The 22,387-nt window shown below is 38.3% G+C and overlaps 1 protein-coding gene across 7 annotated transcripts in view; it reads right to left on the bottom strand.

Moving 5' to 3' along the window:
- The window catches only part of CLNK (cytokine dependent hematopoietic cell linker), a 56,794-nt gene extending 41,075 nt beyond the window's left edge, over positions 1–15,719 (bottom strand). For 6 of the 7 annotated variants that reach the window (XM_069014441.1, XM_069014442.1, XM_069014437.1 and 3 more), the window contains exons 1-2: positions 15,644–15,719; positions 11,085–11,133 (exon numbers count right to left, since the gene is read on the bottom strand). In XM_069014441.1, coding sequence (XP_068870542.1) covers positions 11,085–11,119 — 35 coding nt within the window. In that variant the 5' untranslated portion in view covers positions 11,120–11,133; positions 15,644–15,719. Of the gene's footprint in view, positions 1–11,084; positions 11,134–15,643 lie in introns of those variants that run through there. The other variant, XM_069014445.1, reaches the window with a different exon arrangement.
- Between the last annotated feature and the right edge of the window lie 6,668 nt (positions 15,720–22,387).

Below are 22,387 nucleotides of genomic sequence, written 5' to 3'. Positions count from 1 at the left end.
ACATTCCAAACAAATTAGGGATTCAGCAAAATGAACTAAAGTTTGACAACACAAACAGAAGACACTTAAAATAATGCCATCCCTAGTGTCCACTGTTCAGATTATATGCCTAGCAAAACCCAACTCTGACCTCCAGTCCCAAATTAAACAATGCAAGGTTAAATGTCAAGAAAGTGTGTGCAAAATATCTGCAAATAGAAACTCACGCTGGGAAAGTCAGTCAAATGAGAACTGGTAGGCTCCACTTAGGAAAAAAGATACTTCAGCAGTGTCTTTGGTGAAAGCTGAAAAGAGTTATGCTGGGTTTTTAAGTCAAACTTACTCCATTTACACCAAATGAAAGTTTCATTCAATATAACTTATATGTCCAAAATTACCATTGTTGGTATTCTTTCTCCCATTACAATACGGGACAGAACCTAGAGAAAGAGGTTCAGGAGAGGTCAAAAGGAAGGCATCATTTATCTCCTTCTGCCTTGGCTATTACGACAAACCTCCTCCAGGAATTCCATACCTTGTTCAGTATGTGTATGCACTTTTACAAAGGAAATACTTTCTGTTAATAAAATATTTTGATTTTCCATTGGTATTCATGTGAGTCAATAAGTCTTTTTAAAAATTTCTTGCTGCCAAGATGTCAGTGATAGCCACAGAGGTACTCTCTTTTGACAGATCAGAAATTTCATGTTGGAGAAGGAGGGCTGCAAAAGTCTTGTACTTTTCTCTGCAATATCACCGGTACCATCATCAGGATGCTACCAAGAGGGGAGGAGCACTTTAGAAACTTAAAGGCTGTCAAATGAGAGCATGTACTGGAAGAAGGGAAAATTATTTTAATTTACAAACATGAATTCACAATCTGAGACCTGGTTCATTGTAGTACATTTTTGCACCATTAATCCTGTAACACGGTCCAGTAATACAGTTGTCTTTAAGGTTTCTATAATATCTATTACAGTAAAAAAACCCAACAAAATGTATTTTCAAGATACCACCGGAGGAAGGCTAGATGAGTCTAGGGAGTTACTTCATCCTTTCCTACTGAAGAGAGCATTAATGTATTTGTTTAAAACCATGCTTTTTAAAATAGAATGTTTTGCATAATGTGATTTTTTTTTTGCTGTAGTGACATCAGACTCAGAGGTTCTTCACTCTCTATATAGTGCCCTCATACTTTCAGCAAACCCATTGGCACAGTATCAGTGCAGGCTCTGTTGTCCCTGAGGGTGTTCAAAATGCTACCAGCTGATTTACTTTCAAGGCCAGGATCAGTGGTGCTGTACTCAGCCAGCTTCACTATGATGGCGTGCCCAGTGGGGTGACTTCAGAAAAGTCCTGTGAAAGACTGGAAAATTTTCCATCTAGTTCAACAGATCACTGGAACTGCTAAAGCCAATACTTTGGTCTCAGCTTCAAACATAATATTAGTAATATCTAACAATCGATAATGTTAATTACAATCAAAACCTCTTTGGAAGTGGGATCCATTTTCAGTATTTGCCCATGCTGAATTGACCACTGACACATGCACAAAACCCCGTCTATTTTTCTGAAGGAAGCCCTTTGTCCTTGCTTTAGGTTGATCTGCAACATATTTCTGTTCATGCCCAGAAGTAAAAAACTCAAGAAAGCCATCTTCATTTTTTTTAGCCATTGCTGTGCTTTAACCCACCAGGCAGCAAAGCTCTTATTCACAGCTCTTATCCTAGCCTATTCTGATCCAGAAATAAACTGTGCCTTCTACTGTATTTATTTATTCACTGAGTAGAACTTAGCCTTAACTGTACTTGAGTGAAACGTTTCATAGACCAAACCACCATACTGCTGTTGTTAGCCCACATCCTAATTCTGTGGGGTACATCTGATGCCGTTTAAAGCTATCTCATAAATCTATGCCTTTAGCCTCAACCCCAATTCTGAACATTAAAGATAGGTCAGTGGCTCATCATCTACTGCCAGGACCCTGAGAGCACTAATAGTCCTGAAAGGCTCTGACCACCCACCCCTGGGGCCTCTGGCCCAGCCCAATGCCCTGGCCCAGGATCCCCTTTTCAGTCCAACAGGGCTGTCAGACCCTACCCAATGAATTCACAGAAGTTCCAGACTCCAGATCAGCCACAGCCATGTCCACATCTGTCCATGGACCCTGTTGATCGATACCCCAGTCCACAAAGGACTTCCAGCATGATTTTGATCCTGCCCAGCAATCACAGTGCTATGTCCGACCCTCACTACCCCCATTAGGTAAGGCCAGAACCCTGACCAGCAAACTGACTTCCCAGGTTAGCCTTGCCCCTGCCTCACTGCCATGAGTTTGTCTGATCTGAATCCTGTGCTGAATCTTGCTATCAGTGCCTGGCAAAGCCCTTGCTCTGACAGTCCTATCAATTCCCTTGAGTCCTGGCTCTGCATCTCTTGGGAGAGTTTTTATCTGAGCTCTACCAGTCCGATCAAATCCACCATCATATTAAATTCACTTCATGCTCATTTAATTCCCTCACCTCTGCTCCAGATACTACTGTGTCTCAACAAACCATAAACATATATAAAGTCACCTTTGGTAATGTGCATTTGCTGTCCCTATGGGTCTCACTGTCATTCATCAACACAACCGCCTTCTCACTGCTTACTCTCTGACAGCTTTACACTAACTCTTATTCTAGTACTAATTATAATACAGCCTCAAACCAACAGAGGTTCTTTGTCCATAGCAGCAGCAGCATTCACGCAACCTCAAATGCCTTTCAGAGCCTTGTAATAAACAAGCTCTGGTTACTTTAGTTTCAAACTCCAGTCCCAGATCTGACTGTGTCCCAAATTTAAACAGTACTCCATAACCCCATCCCCACCCCACACATCAACAACTGGATTCACCCATCTCTTGACTGTTTTCAACTCAGCCTCCAGTTCTTTCCACACAGCTACAGTGGCCTGGCAGAGATTCATGGATGCTTGGCTGTACTTGAGACATTTGGCCAGACTACTGATAAAGGGAAGGGGTAAAGTTCACCTTGCCCAGCTTATTGGATTCCTTTGAGTTATTAGCTCCTTGTGACCCATTTAATGTTTTTAATAATTTGTCCTGAAAATTTGATTTTTAAAAATAGAATTTGAATGATATTGCATATAATAATAACAGAAGCAGAAAAAAAAAAATCAGGAAATTCAAATTCTTTGCCAAAAACTTAAGGATTGATGCCTGCTAAAACTCTGCTTTGCCAGCCATGGTTCTTGTCTTGTGCTCCCAGAAGCCAGAGATGGCATATGCACCTTAAAAACTTTTAAGTGCTTGTGTGTGAATTAAAAGGTGCAATTCTAAGAACACATTTTTTGAAATAGAAATGTTTAGCATGTAAAGGAAAGCAGATGGGAAGGAAATTGTGAGTGTGTTCAGATCAAAACCACAGGAGCATCAGATGCTCTACTAGTTGCTGGAACGTTGACCTTAATAAAGCTATGACAACTCACACAAGCTGAGCTCTGCACCACAGGGCAGGGAAAGTCATAATGGCTTTGAACTGTATGTTTTCCACTTCTCCCTAATGGAGGCTACAAATATGTCAGATGTACATAAATTGCTCAGAATGAAGAATTAGAATGAAAAAGAATATTGCATTGGGGAGAAAAAAGGACAATAAGAATTACAAGCATGTCTTGGACCTGATACAGTAAAATAAAACTAATATTTAGTACAAATGTGTTATAATTTTTGCCTACTCCCCCTGTGCTTTTTTCTCACATCTAAGAGCCTTTCCACCTTTTGTGTTTCCCACAGGCTTTACTTTAAAACTTTCACCATAAACTGGAAAATCCAACATATTTTGATAATAACAGATGGTTATGAAGTGAATATGGAGCTGTATGTCACTCCTGGGGCTTTATGGCTATTTAGAAGCCACTTGAATTATATGCTCATGGTTAATAACATCAGCAGAGCCACTCCAGTTAATTACAGCATTATAGTTACTCCATGGTTCTCTATTATACTTTAAGTTGCAGTAAGAAAAGGGCAACGATATAATCCCTCCAAAGACATTGTACTGTCCTTGTTAAAAAGACTGAAAAAGCTTCATAGCTGCAGACAAAATGTAAACCCCAGTATGGAACAAGATATACTCTTTAATGTCTCTTGCACAGAGCAGCTGAATTGACAGTAATTCCAGCCTGGCCAGATAGCAAACATTGTATTGCTTCTCATCGTGGGCTAATAAAATGCAATGTTGCTTCTTGCCTAGAGAAGGGAGGGAGGAAATGGGAGGTGTAATGAGTATGCAGAAAAGGAATCTCAGGAAGCTTCGAGCTGTCTCCAGTTTAATTTAGCTTTTACTCCTGATTTCATCTCATTCTCTACATTTTTGTCTTTTTTCATTTCATTTTGAAGGAGAGGAAACATATAAACAAAGCCAAATACACTAGAATGCCTTGTTTATCAAATAATTCAGTCAATGAGAAAAAAGCTATTTCACTGAGAAAATCTTAAGGATTTTTTAAAGAGACCTTTTTGACAGCAAGGCTGTAAATTATTGACTTAGATTTTTCATTAAAAGGGCAAGCTCTTCAAAGTAGGCTTCATTTCAGATGAAATAAACCCCATGACTAAAAATGGAATTGATAGCCCCCAAAAAGCCTGTTCTTAAGATACTTTTCCAGTCCTGTTGGCTCAATACACCTTGTAGACAATGGACCAGAAGGGGTTTTCCTATTGTGTCCCTTGCCCACCTCTAAATCCTATCTTTAGATTCCAAACTCAGGAGATGGAGAATGGCAGAACCACATTATCTGTGGATCAGGGATAAGATGGGGGGGGTCTGTGGATTAATCTAGGAAATACTATTTACATGTATATCAGTGGGATTTTTTTTAAACAGTATTATGAAATCTGTGCTTTACCCCAGGGTGAGCCAAGCTTCCCCTGGATACAGCATCTCTGTGATGAGGAGCTTGTTCTTACCTGCCTTGCCACACTTACAGAGTGGCAAAAACTCTCCCTTCACATGCCAAGCTGTGTGCTTGAAGTGATTTAGTTATTTCAGAAAAAAGTCTAGGAAATAATGCCATCTTTCCAAGTAGTAGCACTGGCCTTTTTGTTGCTTGAACATTGTACTTGGCTAGGTTATGGAGTCATTCCTCAGAATACTGTATAAATATTTCAGAGGCCTTGATTGATAATAGGAAAGTTCTACCTCGACATGCTAATAAAGGCAATTCTTACTTTCAGCACCTTACCAAACTACAGGAGGTATATGTCTGATCCTTTAAAAAGGAAAACCTGTGAAAAATGTAAATAATTCACAAATTCTAAAATGTCTCCTTCATCTAAATAATAGTTTCGAGTGTAGCTGTATTTAAAATTGCAAATTAGTGTTATAGATGACTTCCAATTTATTAAAATGTATACATTAATAAAACTGATGATGAAAAACTCTGGATCATAAAATCTAGCATATGTTGAAGCTGGCATCTTAATTCGAGCTCTAGTACCAGCTGTGGAATCTATGCCTTTGAAGTACTCACAGCTGGGGCTGAAGCTCCTCTCTGCAGACAAAGAAACATACTGTCTTAAAACGCTGCCCTTAAATTTGCTGTAGCTTAGTTGGAACTTGAAGAGTTGTTTCTCAATGCAGAGAGATATCTCTGTATCTATTTTACAGGCAGGTGACACCACATCTTCAGTCTCAGATGTAGTTAAAACCCACTCTCATAGCAAAAGTAAGCCACCAGCATTAAAATACAGGTTGAAATTCAGTTTATAGCTATGTTACACTTAGGCTCAAAGACCCTGGCTTAAATCTGAGCTCCTTTCCCATGCAAAATGTCATTTAATCAATTGCAATATTTCTAATGTACCTATAGCCCTCCTATTTGAATACCTATGCCTGCAGCTCAGCAGGATTTTTTCCAGAACAAGCAGAAAATAAGATCTCTGGGTTCAAGCTCCTTGGTTTAGCACAGCAGGACGTTCTCTGCTGAGCTGCCCCTACCTGTGAGCACTTCAAAGGAGCAGTCACAGCAGGGCCTGTGGCTGAAACCAAAAGCAGTGGTTTGATCTAGCATGGGAGATTTCACCAGTCCTCAGCCTCGAGGGCAACTTGTTCATTTAAAAAAATGTATTTTAAAGTGATATATTGCATGGCTGTTATTAGACCTTGAAGAGAGCAATTGCAGCTGCGTGTTCCTTCCCTCTGGTCAGCTTTGTGAGAAAATGAAATTAAAAAACAGAAAGGAGGATGAGTGCCCTGTGCCAGAAACTCTGTTAAACCCATTTCTGCACTGCACTCCAAGAGTGAGAGTATGTGGAAGGGTGAACAACAAAGGTTGTTTGTGCTCTTTGGTGTTATTTTGTGATGGACAGAGAGCGTTCCATATGAGATATTATTCTCATTTGTGGTCTTAGTTAAAAATATCAGGAATAATGGGTTATGGCTTTGCTTTTTATACCAGATGACTGACTGCAGCAAGGTTTTGAGAGATTTTGGGAATATCTTTTGCTTGAGCATGAAAGAGAATGTTGACTATAACATAATTTAAGCCCATGGATTTAAAGCTGTTATTTGAATAGATTTTCATGTTAGGGGAATAAATGGCTTTATTTTTCTTATGATAGGAGACAAAATATGTGCATATCTTATTTTGTATTATTTTACTATAACTGTGATATGATAAATGCTAAGTGACTTTGTACACATGGGATTTTCCCACAAAAGTTACACACAGGTCCACAGGCATGTGTTTTGCTGCCAGTATTTCACTCACTGATTAATGGATTTCTGTATTTACAGAATGGGTGTCATGGTCTAAATTAACACATGGCCATTCTTTTGGATTTTATTAAGCATTCAAAACTAGAGACCCACACTGGGTGAGTCCTGCCACTGATCAATCATGGAATCATAGAATATCCTATGATGGAAGTGACCCACAAAGATCACAGTTTAAAAAACAAGCATAAGCTTGGATGGAGAGCTGTCTATGTATTTGACACCTATAAAAGCTATAACAAAGTATATATAAACCTGTCAGGACCTCAGAAATGGTTCTTAATTTTCTAATTAGTGTTTGCCCCTTCTTGTTTGTAGGTCCAGGACCCCATGAAAGTGTAACTTCCTTAAAAATGAAGTGTGTTTTTGTGATAGCTCATAAAATGGGTATTAGTGAAGTCTTCTCATTTAGCTAAACCTGAGCACTCCCTTCTGAAGAAGAAAAAAATCTGCAAGTGCAGCATAGGTACCATTTTTCAGACAGAATGACTTGATATTGGGTATTGTACACAAAACTTTTCTTTTGCTGGAAAGAGCTGCCTGGCATCATCTGCCAGAACACAATTTTGTACTAGGTTATTCTGTCAGTGCTCCTACACACACACAAATTCGACTTCATGCATAAAACCTGCCTCCATGTCTTCAATTGGATTACTAGAGGGACTTCAGTCAAGATGAATCTGCTAGAGCTAGTTTTGAACTGAGAGCCTTTCCTGCTCATGGAGGTAAATCCTCCAAGGTTGCTTTCATCAAGCAGTGAGCTGCTGTTGGTATGTTACTCTCAATAGTAAGCTGACTACTTTAAGCTGAGTTAGCTGTTTCTTTATAGGTCATGGTAGCTGTAGGATGTTTCTGCAGTGAAATTTTCTTAGTGTCTGGGGTGCCTAAAAATAATCACAAGAGAAAATGAAGTAGAAGCTGAGCTTTTCTACAGAAAAAAAAAAATGTTTTCACAGATCCTTATAATTCCCATTGGGACGGTAGGCAGAAGCTGCAGGTCCCCTGCTCTCTGTGGAAATGTGAGGGGATCCCTACTGATGGATCCAAGTCTGAACAAAAGAGTGCCATACCTTGAAGGAATCTCACTAACCTCACCCCCTTCCCGAACTGTGACCTCTTGCTGCTGCCAAAAATAACATTTTCCAGAGTGTGGCTTCTGTTGTATCCTCTGTGACATGCAAAACCTGAGGGTTCTGCAAACTTTCAAACAGGAAATTACATGGCCTCCTTTATGTTCCCTGAATTTGAGTTCTTCTCTGAAACCAACACATGAAAAAAGTGAAATGTAGTTGTGCCCCTGGACGAAAACCACAAATTAGCAAAATTCAATACTTGAAGCAAAATTACTGTTCCCTGAACTGCACACTCCCTACCCCAATCACAGGGTGCATTGCTCCACCCAGCCCCACTCTGGGAATGTAAGGGACATTAAAGCAAGTACATGATGTGATAACATCCCTTCTAATGTGATGTTAGAAGAATGGGAAAAGAATAGGAAAAAGTCATAATAGAATGGGCATATACATGCATGATTCATCCTCATAGACAAGATGAATGTGAGTTAGACATGTGGGCAGTAAAGAGCATTGAAAACTGGCTGAATATCCAGGCTTGAAGGGTTGTGATCAGTGGCACAAACTCCAGCTGGAGGCCAGTCACTAGTGGTGTACTGCAGGGGTTGATACTGGGGCCAATAGTGTTTAATATCTCAGTTAGTGACCCATGTGACAGTGCAGCCTCAGCCAGATTTCAGGAGGTGGAAAACTTGGAGGAATGGTTGATACAGTAGTCAGTTGTACTGTCATTCAGAGGGACCTCAACAGGGTGGAGAAATGGGCAGAGAGGGAACTCACAAACTCAAGAAAGGGAAATGCAGACTCCTGTATATGGGAAGAAACAACTCCATTCACCAATCTGTGCTGAGTCTGGAAACCAGCTTGGCAGAGAAGGATCCAGGGGTCCTGGTGGACACCAAGCTGAGCATGAGGCAGCAAAGAAGGCCAGATGCATCCTCAGTATTGCCAGCAAGGCTGAGGATAGTGACTCTGCACCAGTGAAGCCCCATCTTGAGTATGGAACTTGGGGCTAACCAGCAAAAGAAAGAGAGGGACTTGCTGGAGTGAGTCCAGTAAGGGGCCAGAGTATCTTTCATGCCAAGAGAGCCTGGGAGACCTGGTACTGTTCCCTCTTGAAAAGGGAAGGCTTGAGGGGGATTTTATCAATGTTCATAAATACCTGACAGGAAGGAGTAAAGAGCCAAGCTTTTCTCAGTAGTGTGCAGTGACAGAACAAGAGGCAATGGACACATACAAATACAGTAAATTCTGTTTAAATGCAAGAAAAAAAATTCCTTGCTCTGAGGGTGGTCAAACACTGGCACAGTTTTCTCATAGTCTTTATCCATGAGGATATTTAGAACTCAACTGGACACAACCCCGGACAACCTGTTCTAGATGATCCTGCTTGAGCAGGGAGGCTGGACGAGGTAACCTTCAGAGATACTTTCCAACCTCGACCATTCCATGATTTGTTCCCTTACATATTGCATGAAATCAAAGCTTTCCAACTGTCAAAAATACTTTTTCATATTAGTAATCAGAGGATCTGTCAAAGGAATTAAATTGTGTTTAAAGGAATGCCCTATGTGGTGGCTCCCATCATTTGGGAGCACTGAAGGAAACATGGAAAAACCTATGGGGAAGAGGCAATGTGGAAAGACAGTCAAAGGGAGAAATATAAAGGAGAAAGAAGGTAAGGCTTTAAAGTCTGACACACAAGGATCTAAAACAAAAGACTGATTTGGGGAGTTATTTCCCTTTGTCAATTTTAGTAATTGCTCTCAATTACCTAAGACATGTTTTGAAATAAAACACACATTCCTGGCAGCATATGAATTGCTCTGTTCCTTATAACTGAATTGGTTTGCAGCAAAGGGAATATATTTCAATGCTGAGTATTTCCTTTCTGTGTGTGCTGTTGAATCCTGATGCAACACATACACTCCCAGGCAGCTGGTATGAGTCAATGTGCTTTAGATGTTTGCTACAGAGAAGAGGGTGGGGATGGCTAAGAGCAGCAAATGGACAGTAATTTTGTGATGCTACACAGAAGCAAAGCCACCCTAAAATGAAGAAAAAGGGATTACATAGATGGTACAATGTTGCAACAGCAGTGTAAGTGGTGTGAGGTAACCTGAGCAGAAGTTCAGGTACTCATTATGGGTAAAAGGCAAGATGCCTCATAGTAAAAGAAAGATGGGTCACCTTGTTAGACAATCAGGTTTCCTTTGGGGAAAATATCTCAACAGAAAACACAGAAGCCCCTTTCAGTCTTTGCCTTTCAGTTCTCTCTTAATATTTTTTCAAGAAGCAGACATAAATTTGGAGAAGTGTGCAAGAGAAGAAAAACACATGAAGTGAAAAGTTACTGAATCCATCTCCCACATGAGTTGTTCACTTTGAATGCTTACACAAGAGAAGTATTTTTAGGGATAATTTGACACAATAATAATTTTAAATTCCATTTATTACCCATGGAAAAAATCCATTGGCTCCAGATTATTTAAAACATATTCTCAGAGCTATCCACTAATATATGACTCTGGCACTGCTTTGAAAAACTTTGTGTTCAAAGGCCCCAGTTGTAAAAAAACACAGGAGGCAGTGTTTCACAGTGAAGGACATCTGAGTGGGATTTGGAAAGCTTGCATTCCTTGCTAGGATGTGCTACTGAATCCCTATATGACCTTGGGTTTGGCCATGCATTCAACGTATTTTAACTGGCATTCAAAATCAAGCCTCAGCTTTGTTGCCCTTGTAGTTCCTACAAGCTGACTCTAGAGTGCTACATCTGTTTTTCCCAGGTTTTGGAAGATCCTTAGTTGCTCATGTGTGATTTTTTTGTGACTTCATTTCCTCCCACAGAACCCCTCAGCACTGGCAGGATTTGCATGGGGCTGATGGCTCTTCAGCCTTCTTTAAAAACCTGAAATGCCCTCCTAGAAAGTCAGATCAGGTTAATGTACTTGGTATTTAGAGGTTTGTACTCGGTTTGTATAGAGGCAAGTGTAGTGGAAATAAAGTCACCCTTCAGAAATCATCCTTGAGGGGTGATTTGAGATCTAGGAGATAAAGTAGGACATGGCAGTTTCAGGAAGGACAAAAGTAGAAGGCAGTAACAGATTAGAAGATGTGGAAAGACTGTGAGCCTGCCATTTAGCCTTTTAGCATGAGTGAAGAATAAAATGAACATTAATAATTGGATGCACATACAACTAAGTATTGAGTACCAAAGAGAGGTTGGCAAACATTCAGGTACAGTACTTACTCCTTGCTCATGATTCCTGAGTCAGGGAAATGCATATCTTCAAAAGAGTCTGTGATGAAAGAATAAATATACTGTTTATTTAAGGACTTAAATCTAGATGTATTAATTTTCAGTACTTTTTTGTCTTTTTTTTTTCTTCAGAATAATTTTTGCTAAACTAGAAAAGAGCTTATCTTGAATTATCCTCTACTCTAAGGAGAAAATGCTTCAGTTTTGGCAGGTGTTAATCTGTTTGAAGATGTGACAATTACTATGAGCAGCGTCAGAAAGTGTTTAGCAGGATCATGTTTTTAAAAGTGGCCTTAATGATATCTCCATTTATACATGGACAAATTTCCATTCATTGTACACATTGTTCTACCATTACCATCTGTGCAATCAGTAATGAAATTTGTACATACAGATCTGTGTTTATATGAGAATTTGGGAAGTGAAATTTAAATTTTAAAAGCCAAACACGAATTTCGAAAAGTATCTCTGAAAAACAAATCTAAACATTATGGGTCTGTGAAACTCCTTGGTCACAAAAGAGGGAATTAAAATATGCACATACACACACACACAAACACACACATTGTCAGACAAACAAAGTTTTCAAAAGTTTGGTTTTACCATTGTGCTGAAGAAATCTAGAATTCTAAAACCTGTTTCAGAATTGTCAGCTCTTGCATTGCAAAGACTTTTAAGCTGATGACTCAATCAATTTTCCAATTGTCTGCTTTTCTCTGCCTGATATTTCCTAATATCAGTAGTCACGTAATTTAGACATAAAAATGGAATTTATAACTTTTCCATTTACTCTGTCTCTATCACTGTCCATTGCCATTACTTTCTCTTAGCTTAATAACTGCAGTGAGAGTAAAAACAGTCTTATTGTCTGCTCTTCTAATGTGCAGCAACTTGTCAAATGGCATGGACTTGCAACTGCATGTTGCAAACCGGCTGTTTCTGAGCTTTCTCTTATCCTCACTCTATTTTACATTTTCTTTTAAAATTGGCCATAAATTCACAGATAAAAATTATTAAGCTTTCTATAGACCCATGAGTGTGCACATTCAGTTTAGTTTAAAATACTTTGACCCAGTTTTAGCTATTGCTGAATGGTATTGGTAGTGAACCAAACTGGTTTATTTTTCTACAGTTGATTTTCTCCTGCTGTTATTCTGTACAGATTGTATTTACTCTGTGTTTGTGGTATTCTTGGTAGATTTCTAGAGCAGGTTGCTCTTTCTCTGAAATCACAATAATGGGTTTGTGATAGTGGACATTGCCAATGATGGCTTGTGAATTACAGTAAGCAGTATTGGTAGAAGCAGATGGACATCTTAGAAAAAGAGTTCCTTAACTACTTTTTAAAATTAAGAGATGGTTAAAATTTTGGAAGATGTGCAAGAAACAGCACTTTTCTCTAAACAGCTTCTTTTTAAAAAGTTCACCAAAGAGTGCTGACTTCTCTTACCACATACTACAAGAATAAAAGCCATTTTTTCCTGCCTGAAATATTGAACATTATGCTCCAATCATCTGAAAAGTCCTTAATATTCTGAAGAAAGCCGCCTGAAAATTAGCTATCAAATGTGAAATGCCTTATGACGCAGTTTGGCCAACATTTTCTTCGGGTCTTTGCACTTGTTAAACTTATTTCAAAGTATTCAAAGATGGCATGAGCTAAACTGTAAACTTGTAATAACTCACAGTATTGCAAATGAGTGAGTTGTTATGAATTTCATAATTACATAGTTATGTAATAATCTCTTTTTTGGAAAACTTATAGGCATTTTGATGTAGATTGGATCTTAAAATACAAGGTCTAAGTTAGAGGGGGAAGAAAAGAGAAAACTCACATGAAAAAAAGACCCCTTATTTTTTTAAAGTTTGATTTGAGAATATTAAAAGACTGAAGTTGTCAGTAGTGGGGATGTAAAATGCAGTAGGAAGAAAACTTTGGATACATTAGCAGATTCAACTGAGAACCCTATTCAGCAGAATCACAGAAATATTTCCTCATTTCTTGTAACTTAACTTAGCTGGAAATCACTCAGAGTGCAGAAGTAACACTATACGAAGTTCCTCATCACAGGTGTTGTGATAAGCCACTTTTCTGGCACTTTACACCTACTGAATTTGGGTGGCTGCCTTTACTGTGGGCATGGGGGCCTTTGGAAATAAAATCCTTGGAATAAATACAACTAGTAAAATTACCAACCATGTCTGTTATTGATTAAGAAAAGGGTTTGCAATCATTTAGACTAGCAAACTTGGCCCAGATTGTAGATGTAGATGTTCCATGGAGAAAAGGAGGACTAAAAAAAACATAAAAATCTTTTGCAGACAACAAAAATGCTGGGTCTTCATGATGTGCTTTGCACTGCCATTCTTCCTCTGCCCATCAAACACAGGAACACAGGAACATGCAGCACATTGTGCAGGAGTCAAGGAGATTGGCTGTTTCTTTTGGCTAAATCGCTGTGGTACAGAGGCCCCTTGCCAAGCAAACTGAAGCAGGGCACATGCCAATCATGCCCCTGTCCTTAAAAGACCATCTTAGTCAAAATAACAAAAAAAATATATTCCAGTCTCCAATAAACTAGGCTCAGAAGGGGTGCTTCTATGCAACTTAAAAAGAAGCAAGAAAAATAAAAGGCCCCAAGCCACCAAGAGTCTGTAAAAAGCATAACTAAGGGTAATGAGAAAATGAGAATTAGCTTTTATGTGCTGTCTAAAAAAATGACTAGTCAACATATGAAGCACGGTTAAAAATCCAGCCAAGTACTATTTGCCAAGAACAATAAAAAATGATCAAAACCTTTCAATTATTGTTAGTTAAATGAAATTTCAAAGTGAGACTCAGGGAAAAGTGAAGATGTGTAGCTTTGCTTTTGGTTTAGCTCTGTTGCGCAAAAGGCAGCAGATTTCCTGGGGCTTTTACTTTCAGAAGAGGGATGTGCAATGCAAACAAATTTCAGGCCCCTGCAGGAAATTTCATGAGTTGTTTGTCCAAACATCAGACTGGAGAAAATCAGAGGAACCTGCAGTATCCTTGGGGTGACCCAGTATTTTAAAATGCTGAGCATTTTAAAATGCTTCATTTTATAACCAAGAAGGTCCCTGTCTTTTCATTTGTACAGTTAGTGCAAGTTTGTTCTATTAACAACTTGCAAGACAGTACATCCTAGATAGTGTTTTAAGGTTTTTTTGCCATTGTTATTTCACTAAGAAGAAAATATGAAGTTCTTCAGGACATTTAAATTTTCTTAAAAAACCCCAAACAAACCCCAAACAAACCCCAATCCAACAGGAAACAACCAAAACAAAACCTACATGGAGTTGTTGCAGAAAAAAAAGGCATCTTCTCACAATCAAGTGTGAGTTAACAAACAAGTGGTTTGCTTCTGAAAATGGGATATAAACTTCTAAAACCATGTAGACACCTTTGAAAACTGGATTTGAAAATCCTGCTGACAGCATAGCCAGATTCCTTGTCAAGTACTACAGAAGGAAGAACTGAAGAGTTTGGTTTTCAGTTCTGCAAATAATTAACTCAACCTATAAATAGCTAAAAATGTCTGCCAGGAGCCAGATCTTCATGCAGAGACTGTGGCACTGCAGAGGCATCGTGTAAACTTTTCACTGGTTATCCTCTCTTGTTTGGCCGTCTGTATTCTCACATTAAAGTTTAATGAAACAGCTAGAAGTTGCCATAGACACTACTATATTCCTGGTTCAGAAAATCAGTTGTGAGATTACAGTTAAGGTGTGGGAATTCTTGGGAAGCTTAATTTTTATGCTGCTCAATCTCCTTTTGAAGCTCTTTACAGCACCAGGCCAATTGTATTCGGTACAATAGGGAACAGTGGTAGAAATGAAAACAGTCATTTCACCAGCAAGTGAAAAGCAGTTGTCAAAAGGCATTGTCAAAAATTTTTTCAGACTGTCTTTACAGCAACAACAGTTACTTGTAGGAAGAAGTACCTATTTATCTGATTTAAATGAATACAATCTGGTTTCACTAATTTGTTTCTGGCAATAATTAGCATGTTGCTCAATTTATTTAAATAGCACACTAATTCGATTCCCAGTCTTGCCAGAAATGCAACCAGAAGCTTCACAGTAACAAAATATATCTCTAATAGGAGCTGCCAAAGCTCGCTGTAAAGACAGTTATTTAGGAAACTATTTGCATCAGTTTATTAAGTGTAACTTTGTAATGCAGTTCTAATACAGAACTTTTACCCAGAAACATAATTAACAATGCAGAAAAAACATGCAGTGGAATTAGGCAAAAAAAGTACAGTTGCTTTATAGGGGCTCTATAGATTTTCTTACTAGAGAAGAAAACAGTTAAACAAGGCAGGCACAAGGTTTTGCTCTATGCTACCACCCAAGGCATCAGGCTATTTCTAGGACCCTCATCCCATGAAATTCAAGGTTTCAAGACATAGTAGGCATCTGCTGGAGCAAAACCAGACTGTGGAACACAAATTATCCCCTTGGATAAAACTCTTCAGCAGAAACCTTTTAAAATCAGAAGAGCATAGGAAGAATCAAGGGCAACTCACAGAGGTCTTCCTTCACGGTGTGTGGGTTTGGAGCTAGCACAATGCCCAGGTGGTTTCCTCTGTAAAGCAAACTTTCAAGTCTTGCTATATGCTCCACAAAAACAAAGCTGTCTGAAGGTCAGAGGCACTGGTAGGTTGAAATGGTGCCAGTGGACAAATATTCTGTGGGGTTTTGGTAAGTTTCCTGTGGATGGCCACAACAGTCCAGGCACCAATCAGCTCTGTGAGGCTGGTAGATATTCAGCCTTTCTGCTCTAAGAATATACCTCAAAGTGCAGTAAGACAGGCAAGATGCTCTCTCATTCTCGCCTACCTTAACCCATATTCAGCAGCTCTGTCTCTGTGGAAATAGTAATTTCAAATGTTAACACAGAGAAAATTTTTTTGTTTTGATAGGCTGCGGCTTAATTTTAATGGGGAAAAAATATATCTCCTGATTTTAAATTTTCTCATCTTCTAAAGCTTTTCAAAGAGCTTACACATTATTTCAAGGTATGTTTAACTATTTTTATTATCTGTTTCTCAGAACAAAATCAATAATTTGGGAACAATGTGCTTATTCTTACACCATGGTTTCAAGGGGTTTCAGTAAATCTTTGTACCCATGTATAGGACTACTGTGGAGAACATGAATGTTTTTCCTTGTATTTTAAGACATGTAAATATGTAAATAGAAAAAAATATATGAGGTTTCTAAAAAATATACTTTAGTAAATATTTTTTTTCTACTATAATAGCATTTTGTAGAAAAAGGCAATGTTGCTGTGGGAGAAAACTGTATATCCTGAAAACATCAGTCCATAGTACACAGGAATGGTTTCCCAGAACAAGAGCATTGGCAGCATTTTAGAGAGCCCAGAAACTAGCATGAATGGGGCACTAACAATATAGCCCCAATAAATCTTGTTAATAGAATTTCCAAAACAAATACTTCTGCTGCAAGCTGACCCCCCTTCCAGTAGTTTTTCTGCAGGCTTGTTGTGTTTCTCAGGAAAAAAAGGGTATTTTATCTGACAATCTGCTTTCCATGCAGGAAATCAGTCAAAAATGGAATAGGTATTTTCAGTTCTTGATCAGATCAGCCTATGACCCATAAACCAATTGATACTTTTTCTGTGGTTGGAAAGCATGCTGTATTTTTATTTGGGATTTTTAATGCAAACATTTGAAGCCATAACATTGACAGTACTCCGTGCATAAATAAAATATTATAATTAATATATTGCATGGAACCATGTTACATAATGGCAGATGAACACATTTATGATTATTGTCTGTAAGACTGCAGAGTGCCAGTTTAGCATAAAATGGTCTCATCATGAGTCCCACTGTTCTCCTGAATTGTTGTTTTAGAGAACGAAGATGCACACTACGGCTTTCTTTGTAGAACACCCCTGAAAATGCAGTTTTCTTTCTTTTATTGCTGTGCTATGTGCAGTCCTTGCCATCTTGCTGAGGATGAGTAACTTCAGGAGTTCTTAGGAAGAGTTTTGATGCACTGATGATGCCAGTATTGTCTATTGCAGGATGGACTTTTGCAGTGTATATTGCAGAAGTGCCACCACAGCAGCTCATCATCTCTGGCTTTCTGTTCAGGTCAGGGTTTCACCTGACTGAAGCAGTAATGTGACTTTTGGTTTTGTTCCAGAAGTCTGTTCTTGCTCATGTTTTACAGAACAGAAACTTCTGCAGAAAGTTCTGGAGCTGTGAGACAGTTTCTGAGGGACAGTGTTTTTGTGCTATGTTTATGACTATGACTATGGTATTCTTTTGCTGAGACTTACTTGCTTTGTAAAAAGTTGTTGATAAAAATAATTTCAGTTTATCTAAATCTACTTGAAAACTCTGTTACCACTGGGACCCAGTAGTAGTTCAACTGAGGAAAAAGTGGGGGAAAAATTCAGCCATTTTGAAACAGTTTTGAAATTTTTGGAGTTAAACATTTGTTAGACTAAGTTCAGAAAGTTCAAAAAGGTACCATTTATAAAAGAACTCTTTGTTTCCAAGGGAACAAACCTTCCTTAATGATTATTATGGATCATGCAAAATGTTTGCAACAAATATGTGTCTTTTTTATGGCTGAACAATAAGGTACATGCTACTGCTGTGGAGTGACCGGTCTCAGAATTTCTTTTGGTAACCATTATTCCAGCAACAGACATTGACAAAAGCTAAAACCCATAAGCACTGACATCCTATTTCAATGAGGGGAATTTGAAAAACCTTACTTCCCTAGAAAATTTCTCAGCATCTCAAAATGATTAGATTTAAATTCCCTCAAACTCTCTTTTCTTCAGAAAAAGTTGTTTTATCTTTATAGTTAACATCAATAGTACTTTGCCTTTAGTAAATGGTACATTAGTGCTTTAATTCCCAAGCTGTTCACTCTGAGAAAATGTCTTGTTTACAGTGGAGGGACTCTAATGGCCATGTCTTTGTGTCTCTGAAAGTGCAGTATCCCAGGACAGATGTAAACACAGCATGGTTCACCTCCTGCAAGCTTTCCATCTGCATGGCTGCCTTGGTAGAGCTGCAGGCTGCCTGTGGGACAGGCTTAATGCACATGAGCATTCTGGGCAGCCTTGGACTTGCAAGTTCTCTTGTAGTGGGGAGGAGGCTTCCTGTCCCAGGCAAAGCCACTCTTGCAGGCCTTCCATACTGAAGAGCTGAGGCTTAATAGGGCCAATAGAATTGCCCTTTCATGAATTCAATAGACAAAGAGAATTTTTCTCTGTGAGGCAGAGAGAAGAATGGGTTGTACTTTGCCTTTTATGGTTTGGAGAATATTGACTTTTCTGTGTTGCAGGACGTTCTCTTTTCTGTTTAGCCCCTTTTGTTCTTGGATGAATAATTAAATGCCTTACATTCGCATCTCCAATTTACTTCAATTAATTTTTACATCTTCTATTTTTCTTTTTAGTCAATTATCTTGTCAGTCATGACAGCATGGGAATATCCCTTACATTCTTAAATACTACAGGTAGCCACCAGAACAGGATGAAATGCCAGAATCACCAAATTTGTTTTCTAACAATACAATTATGATGAGAAAGTAAACACAGAAAGACAGCTTTTACAACACAATTTGAATGATGAATAAACTCAGCTTTGAGATAAACAGAATAAAAACTTTTTGCTTTTCCAATTTCAGTGAAAGGCTATAAAAATGTTTATGAGTATGAATGCTTAGCAGGAACCTTCTGTCTTACCTGGGTTCATCCAAGCCCTGTGCCGGGGAAAGGAATTAGTAAGTGGCAGGGCAAGACCTATTATTTATACACTATTTATGCTTGTGCCCTACAGATGACATGCTGTCAGACAGACATTGTCCTTGTGTTTTGGACAATGAAAAAACCCACAACATTTGCCCATCCTTTTTTTCCCCGAGTTATGTTTTGATTATGGATAGTTTTATGGATAAATCCTATTCAAAATGGAATTTCTAGTATATGTGGAACATGTATATTCTGCATCTGTTCTCTGAAGCAATAATAAGGTGCCTGTAGCATTACAAAATTTTAATTAAACCTTTCTAGGAAGGTTATTTTTCAATCGCTTATAGATTGTTCTCACCATTCTCTTGCCTGTAATGCTGCTTTGAAAAGCAAAGTATGCCTCCCTATTTACAATGCATTTTGCTGACTTCTGAATTTTCTTTTTATACATTCCTCAGTGTCACTTACAAGGCCAAATCCTCCTGTAAATAATGCTAATATAAATAAGGCTGGTGTATCTGATGGAGAAGCTCTGTGTACAATGTGCCTCTGCAATTTTTTGAACTGAGATCATGTCCATATTAAAATTTCTATGCGTTATCAAGGTCACAGACTCTACAGTAATAGATCAACTCTGTCAATATAAATGAGGTTAGAACATATCTTTTTAATCCAAATGTATTCTTCTTCAAAGCTAAATTAAAAGGCCATAATTCCAGGGAAGCCTTATGGGAGCCTTTGCTTAATTACTGATCAGGTGAGGTTGCAGTTAAGTATTATTTTTCTTGGCAAAATAAATTTTTCTATTTTTAGAATAGGACATTACATTTTGATCAAATTTATCAATATTTTTGGTCTTTTTTCCATTTCAGGTATCCCCTTTTCTCCAAGTTAATTAGAAATATGATATTTGCATATAGCAAAAATGTGTCTTTGAGGTACAAAAATTTACTGAAACAAATGATAGAGGTTTTGACTGGTAATAAATCAAGTTTTCATTGATATTATGCTGATTAAGCTCATTTGCATGGGTTTTGTTTTATTTTACTTTGTTTTTCCAAAGACACAGGCTTTGAAATCTGCATACTGTGCTGTGGAGAAGCGTGACTTAAATCAGATGAAAGTTTTAGCACTGTTTAAGAAATAAAAACCTATCAGGCCTGCTGAACAATGAAAATAGTATCTATTAATATTTTATTCCAGTTCAGCTTCCTATAGAATATACTAATTAAAACCAGCACAAATCATTATGAGCTTAGCTACTTTCAACTTAGGTAGCTTTTTGTACTCAGCTTGTGAGTTTAAATAGCAGAGTTATCAAATATGGGTTTGGGTAAAAGTTGCTGACATCATGCATTTGTGGAAGAAGAGTGTTCTGTTTAGTTTGTGTAAATTGCAAGAATATCTCTTTAATCAAGTTTGAGGTTGGGGAAAGGTTCAATAGTACATTTCAAGTAAACCCAAATACACCTTTGTGAAATATTGTGAAATTCCCCAACAGCATGAGCATGCTTTCAGAGCAGAATTCACCCTATCACAGGGCTGCCTGGTGTTAATGTGGGATTGTCAAAAGGATCAGCAAAGCACAACTGATTCCTCTGCCTCAAAAAACACCCAAACCTCTGCTTTATTTTGGCCTCTTCCAATTCAGTTGATATGATGAGATACATTCAGTGTCTTATATCCAACTGGTATATGAAGGAGCAACTGAGCTTTTGGGGAAGTTGCTTTCCTGTCTCTTCTCTTTAATTTATGTTTCAGAATCACAATAGCACTCCCCAGACATTACATGTCATATTATGTCCTTTCTATTTTCATAGAATAGATTCAACTTGGACTCCAAATTCCAGAGAGGAGAAGCATGATTTCTTTAACATTTTTTTTGTTGGTTTCTTGTTTTTGTTGTTATTGTTTTGCTTCTTATGTCAGCTCTGAAATGTTTTCATATGGAGGGTTTTCAAGCAGTTAAAATTAGCCCACCCGTATGTTGTGTACCTCTGTATCAAGTACTGAAAACATAAATTCAATATTTTACCAATATAGCACTGATTTAACACTGTCCATCACAGATGCCCAGCTCTCATCCTGCATTAACCTCTGCAGTGCAGAGGATCACACTGATCCTAAGGCTAAGGACTTTTTGCCACCCTGAAGAGGACTGGACTTCTGATGTGACATGCAGCTGGAAAAAAGGGCTAAGTAGGACTTGCTGCCTGTCCAAAAGGCACTGTCCACCCGTGGCACAACAGACCTTCTGACAGTGCTAAGCTCAAAGCTCAACACGAAGCACAAGTCAGGAACCAAGCCAAGATACTGTGGAAAAGAGAATCACTTATCTTTTCCTTTGTTAACTGTAATGCTTGATGAGCTGAGCTGACCTGTCTAGTTGAGAACTCTATCTCTCACTGGGTTCCTGCACACATCCCCTGTTCAGCAGTTTTCTACTGGAGGTAGCACTTAGCTGATGATGTGCTCAGAAAGACAAGTCAATAGGTGAGACTGATTTCTGGACAATGCTTTTCTTTTGCAAGACTAACATTTAATTTTAGAATTAAATATCCCGTGTTTGTGTCTGACCCAAGACTGAGTACTTCAAAATTTTACTTTGAATTGAACAAGTTCAAATGTGAGTTGACCAATTTTAGAAATAGAGAAGTCAGTAAAAACTCACACTAAGCTGAAAAACTTGAAGACCTCTGCATATGCTCATCCTTTTTAAAAGTACTCTTTTTTGAATTTAGCCTTTTTGTGGTTGGCCATATTTCCTGGAACAAGTTACTAGAACTCATCTTTCACTTAATAAAACTACTTGGTGAACAGATGTTCACTGTAGAGCTTAGCAAATAGATTCTCATTTACATAAAAAATAGAAAGTAGAACACATCACTTGATGTGTGAAAGATATTAAAGATATAAGGTAAACTACATCTAACAATGTATTTTAATCTCTGAGATATTATACAAAAGTTCAACTTTAGAAGAGCTTTCTGGAAGTTGCATAGTCTGTACTCAGAATTAAGAAATGCTGTAATTTCTGTGCGCACAAAATTATTCAGATTATCTTTTTGCAATTTAATTTCTTATTTAGATTAAAAAAACCAGAAAGCATTAAGATGCCTTGCTAAATACATACTGTGAGTGGGATTTGCTCAGAAATAGTTTATTCTTTCCTTGATCTTCACTTTGTCCCTCATCTTTTTGTTTCATGTTGTTGGAGGCCTGCTTTGAAGAGTGAGTATTTACTTGACAGCTCTCCTGTGGCATAATTGCTGTGGCATCTGAGTGCTTCATAAGCATTAAGTAATAGATCTCCACAGCCCCCTTGGGAGGTGAAGGCATGCTATAATCCAAATTTGACTGATAAGGAACTGAGGGATTCAGGTAAGACTTCCATTAATTTTGGGAGTCCACTCAGCATGAGTCACATCTCCCTGTTTCTAGACTCTGTAATGAAGCTGGGACTTAGGACAATGGAGGACCCTGGAGTACTCTGCAAGGAGGGGACTTTTCAGAGTCACAGCTGGCAAGA

Source organism: Aphelocoma coerulescens, chromosome 4, assembly GCF_041296385.1.
Source record: "Aphelocoma coerulescens isolate FSJ_1873_10779 chromosome 4, UR_Acoe_1.0, whole genome shotgun sequence".
In the NCBI taxonomy this organism is placed as follows: domain Eukaryota; kingdom Metazoa; phylum Chordata; class Aves; order Passeriformes; family Corvidae; genus Aphelocoma; species Aphelocoma coerulescens.
This window is presented reverse-complemented; position numbering and strand designations above follow the sequence as displayed.